This window comes from Fopius arisanus, unplaced genomic scaffold (assembly GCF_000806365.1).
Source record: "Fopius arisanus strain USDA-PBARC FA_bdor unplaced genomic scaffold, ASM80636v1 scaffold00160, whole genome shotgun sequence".
NCBI lineage: Eukaryota > Metazoa > Arthropoda > Insecta > Hymenoptera > Braconidae > Fopius > Fopius arisanus.
The window spans coordinates 155,202-161,048 of NW_011887899.1; the positions used below are offsets into that span (position 1 = coordinate 155,202).

General features: G+C 33.7%; 1 protein-coding gene across 1 annotated transcript in view; it reads right to left on the reverse strand.

The window, feature by feature from the left end:
* Cad96Ca (tyrosine kinase receptor Cad96Ca) overlaps positions 1 to 5,512 on the reverse strand; it is a 39,855-nt gene extending 34,343 nt beyond the window's left edge. Inside the window, exon 1 of the mRNA XM_011314386.1 lies at positions 4,527 to 5,512. Coding sequence (XP_011312688.1) covers positions 4,527 to 4,581 — 55 coding nt within the window. The 5' untranslated portion in view covers positions 4,582 to 5,512. The remainder of the gene's footprint in view (positions 1 to 4,526) is intronic.
* Between the last annotated feature and the right edge of the window lie 335 nt (positions 5,513 to 5,847).

A 5,847-nucleotide genomic window follows, 5' to 3' on the forward strand; every position in this document is an offset into this window, starting at 1 on the left:
TTTTTCAGTTCAAATTGTTGTACGCATTTTTTTTAATTCCATTCTTTTCGTCATGCTTGGCACTATTGAAATTAATCAAAAACTGGAAAATGCATCCTGTAAGTAATCATAGTTAAATGACACTTTTATGTTATTGAAAAAAAAAAGTTGTTCGCTCTTTCATCCGCACAAAAATCAAGCTATTAGTACTACAAATTTCGACGAAATCATCCGTTTATCCCTACAATGGATAGTATGAAAAATGAGCTTAATTGAACAATTGGTTTTATAGATATTCAAATTTTAGTATAAAATGATTATATAGCTCAGAATATCAGGATCGAATTCGTTTTTTAAATTTGAAAATTTTAGTCTAATAGATGCTTAATCGCTACGACCATTTAACATTCATAATAGATCCAACCTGACGAGGAAAAATATATTGTTAAAATCATTCGGAAGCCCGCCATCAATTTATTGATGGCAAAAAAATATACCTATACATTTCGCTAAATCCTCCACAATGACATAATTGTTGTCGCCTACTTGTTTTTAGATATTCAATTCGTTGTACAAATATTTTATGGACCAATTACTATTTCATAATTTTTCGGCAAGAAAGTACTCAATAACAAAAAGAGATAGGCACTCAATGAGTCGGTAATGAAAGATGGTTCGAAAATATTAGAGATGGAATTAGAAAATATCAATATTACTAAATATCAACATCGGATCGAGAACACTATTTCAAAGCGAAACACATATTTTCCCAATGACGTCCACAGAACTCAGGTCCAAGCACTGAAAAACTTTCACTTTACTTTCAACCCAAATATAATTTTCGGTATTCCCCACGCGTCTCTGTCCCACTCATCTCTTCACTTTCTGTCTGTATTAATTCGCTTGACCTCCAGTTTCCCCAGACCAACAGCTTCGGCCAATAATTAACTTCCATCACCAATAATTCTCGGAAAATTAAAGAACTTTCCTTTTCCACAGGGCATAACAACTGAGCTCCTCAATCTTTCGAAACCTGATTGTTTTTTTCGTCCAGACACTAGGTTCATTTTATGGGAACAACTCGCTCACACTGGAGATGGGCGTAGATTTATATTGTTAAGTTCTTGTGGAGTGTCTGCTGACCCGATTATCTAGTGTGCATCAACTCACCAGAATGTTTCCTTGCTATTGCTGTCTCTATTGCTGTATCAAGTTCACCTTGTTTCGAATAAATGTCACTATTGCACCGGAATAAAAATCGATCGATGGAATCTTTATAACGGATATGTTAAAACAAATTGATGATTATAAAACTACGTGTTTTTAATTTCGTGTAGTTTTTAACATGAAAAATAGATTAAAATACTATGAAGAATAAACATTGCAAATTATTGCTAGAAAATCTATGAAGACTATTGCATTTAACTACCATATATCAACATATTTGATCCAGTAGTTTTTGCATTAATTATCAGCACTAAAATAAAGTGCTAAAATATCAGTAAAATGAAATTAACATATTATCTGAGCTCTACGATTGACCTCTCACTATTTGAATCCATCTGAAAAAGCATCATTTTTTTCATATTCTCAAATTTGATGAGTAATCCTTTAATAGAGTAAATATGATTAGTTGAAAATGTGTACGATTGATTAATTCGTTTATGAAAACTGAAGTGTCACTGGAAATCATTTGATTAAATAAAAAATTATGATGCATCATCATAAAGAATCATGATTAAATTATTTTTTTTTCAGCCACTTTGCCCAAGCACCCATCATAATATCCATGATAATTGACAAAAAAGTATTATTATATAAAGGATCATTGTAGAACGGAATTTCTCAAATTCTGGATTTAGCTCACTCTTTCACGTGGAACAGCCTAAAGCTAAGTCATATCCCATAAAATCTGATTTGATATTGACCATAACATTTCATTGTTTAAAATCATTTCAATGAAATTAAAATATAGTTAACCTCATTATGGTGAGGCCCTGGGGTTGTACAAGTTTCGTAGCGAAAATTATAATTGAGAGATGTAGGAAATGTTGTTCCCTGAAGCAACAACAATTAATTTCATTTCGCTGAAAACTATTTGAATAAATCAAAATTCCATTTCCTGGGGATTACTCCGGGCCAATTCATCAAATTTGACAATCTCTTGGCATGCATCTAGCTTGCCCGATACAAAATTTCCTTCTTGCAAACCAAAAGTTTGAGGCAAATCTATCCTACCGTAATCGAAAGTTTTTTCCATACGGTTTCTCACTATTTCTTATCTGGGAATTGATACCACATACTTTCCAAAGACAACAATTTTTAAATCGAGCGAACAATTTTGTCCGAGCTGTTAAGAGTTGCTCGAAGCTGGTGTTCGTCTACAACAACAAGGATTGGTTAGTATACGAGTAAAAAAAACATCACAAAAATCATAAATTTCTGACGAATTGAATCATAACGCGCACCGAACGCAAATTTCGTGGCAGAGGAATGATAGAGGATGATCGAATTTCCAAAGTTCGGGCATGAAACGTTAATTTCTGTGGCCCAATCTAACCGGGTTCTTGTCAATAACACTTACCAGGTCTGGGCCTACTCAGAACTCGGTTAGTCGGACCTCCTGACAAAAAAACAATGTATGTCATATGACTTGAAAAGTATTGACAAAAGTATTGACAGTACTGACAAATTCAATTACAATGCAATGTACATTGTAATTGATTAAATTCGTTCGAAAAATACTTTTCACGGCATATAATATAAATTACTATCGTCGCATCTTATCATTACTTAATAATGCCCAAAATGATAAACGTTTCAAAAATTCCTAGAACTTTAAAAAAAAAATACAGTCAAGTTTTTGTGCGCTCATGAAACTTCGTCCGTCAGGAAATAAGGATAAAATGTAAAAACGGTATATTTTTTCAGGTCAATCCGATCAACAGCTTATCAGAAACCTCAAAAAATTGGTAATTTTGGCCAAAAGAGGAACATCCTCAAAAAAAATACAGTCACGTTGGCCGAATCGATGACTCTTAGAGTAACCATTATGGTAAATGTGCACAATACCAAACTTTGACAAAATTTAGTGACTAACTACGAACTGATACCATAACTAAGGGACTTCGATCGGGGAGACGAAAATAAAGTCAGTCCCAATTAACAGAAAGTGGAGACCAGACCATACATGATCTGGGGTTCATACCAGCTTCGTCCCCATCGCAAACTCTGAGTAACGCCGAACTCTGAGACGATTTTGATTTGAAAAGCATATCTGGTGTTCTCGAATTTATTAAAAACGACTTTAATTCATAAACTTTTAATAAATTTATACCTCTATATGCTTGAACGAGATGAATAGTCTCGTTCATCTACACAAGCACCCGTTATAAAAGATGAGGTGACTTATTGAAGTAGATCCTATTATAAAAAGGACAAAAAAACTCGGTCACGCTTATTCCTCATTGGTTCAGTCATCTGAGGCGGCTAATTTGAATTTGGAACTCATTTAAATTAACAATTTTTATTCCTATCCTAAAAAGGATAAACATCGAGACTATCAATATCTCGAAACTCTATCACGCTTATTCCTCATTGGTTCAGTCATCTGAGACGGCTAATTTGAATTTGGAACTCATTTAGATTAACAATTTTTAATCGCGATTTTTATAATTACAGCGCGCTGTAGCGCGCGTTCGTTCTCGTAAATTCTAGAAAATGACATCTCGGTGGCACATTTTCTACTGGTCATTTACCGAATTTCTTCGGTAAAATGTTAATTACCATCAATGGATTATGTTTTAAATTTTCATGAACATCAGCGAAAAAGCTAATTGCATTTCCTAAAGCCTTTCTAGCGGAACACAAATTAAATATGTAACCAAAAAAGTTTTTTTTTATTTTTTCTTTGCAAGTAAACCTTAATTTCTATCGATTCCCGAAGATTTTGCGCATGCTCATCAGTAAGATTTATTCCAAGGTCAATGTCAAGGGATACACAAAACTAATTTTCATATGAAGGATTTATTTTGCAGCGGAAAAAATCTAATGGATAAATTTATCGAATTTGTTTGAAATTCCGATTAGATTTCCATTGAATTTGCTATTATTTTTTGGCAAATTCTATCGAAATGTTCAATAAAAAAAATTTTCTATAGTATTTGGTTGACTCTATTTATTCATATCGTTCTCTTCACACCAAACTAATTAAATTAAACGACTTAGACAATTCGGGTCGAACATATTCTATAGAAAAGATTTCAATCCAAAAAGCAATACAAACACCGGGAAAAACCACTACCATTTCCGATTTAATATCTCCATTCGTGACTTTTAATGTTATAATTCCAGAAAATTAATGTTGCTTGAACTATTCGGAAAGTGCAGGAAATCTACGATAAAAATATCAATTTCTACCATTATATATTTTCTTTAATAGCTCAAATTGAAAGGAGAACAAATCGCAACGACAGTGCTTCATTCGTATAAGATGACGTGAAGAACACAAAAGAATAAATGTAAAAAAATATATATAATCTACTTACGGATGCCTAGAACAAGACAAACCATCGTCTCAACAACAATCCATCCTACGAACATTGCACTACATTTGTCTATTTGAAACGGTTTTTCAAATTGTTCTCCCCCACTGTATAACTACTCAATTGAGTAAAAGTTGTTTAATTATTTATTATACGGTTCAATAATATTCTAACAGGTGACTTATTCGTGCTCATTTTTTTGTGCTGTACTTTGTTCACTTTTTTGACACTGTTCTTTATAGTCACTGTTGACTGGATCAAGTGAAAGCTTGCTCTGCGCTGAATGCCAAAGACCCGAACGTCTCAATTTGTAGAACGTTTAACATCACAAATTTCCTTACATTTATTTAAGGATAATCGTAATAATTATGAAATTTCGGTGATAACGATGATTTTTTTCAACTTCCAACAGTTAGGAATATTGAAGGAATCATTGAGACAGATTCATTCCTATTTCAAGCATTGAAATCCCCAGAGTTCTAGAGATTTCGCCAAGTCTTGTAAAGATCCAAAATTATTATTCACATGATGATGAGTGACCTCTTCCTATAGCACTGGTACAAATAAATTCTTCGAGGATTAAATCATCATCTTGGAGGTTGACACAAACAATATAAAATTACTACAACGTGTGGTGGACGACTGGTAGGTGGTAAACTGACACCAGTTGGCAGTTACTGGTGACCAGTAACTCCTTTCCACTCCTTTTCTCTCGGCAATCCTCGGCCTGACCCCCACCACGGAAAATTTAAAAAAAAAACAGGTATATACGTGCAGACGGTGTAAACCATGCAGACAGCGCCGTCAAACGTCGGAAAGTACCATGATCACCATGATCACCAAAATCACCATGATAACCATGGTGGGGTAAACGGGGTGAACCATGTCTCATGTCTGCAGCTCTGCTACCGCTACGTCTACACTCCACATTCACTTTCGGTATGATCCGTTACTTTACACTTTTATGGGGCCAAGCCGGCTCTACTATTTTATTTTCCCCTAATGACAATATTCTTTTCCACTTACAGTTAATTATGCCATTTTTTTCCCTTGAAGATGAGTGCAACCAGAGAATTTCATGAATTGTTGATATTTTTCTTTCCCAGCATCATAGTTTGTTCATCAGTTATTTTGAAAGAAAATCGACAAAACGTCTTTTTGCAGAAATTTTTACTTTTCTAATCATTACGAAATCACTTAGAAACATTTGGAAACTATCTAGTTTCCGATATTTTTGAATAAAATTGTTTATTAAAGTTAAGGCCCGGGTGGACTACCTATAGAACGTCATCTTTTGTTTAAATTTTATCTTTCTAGCCTAAAA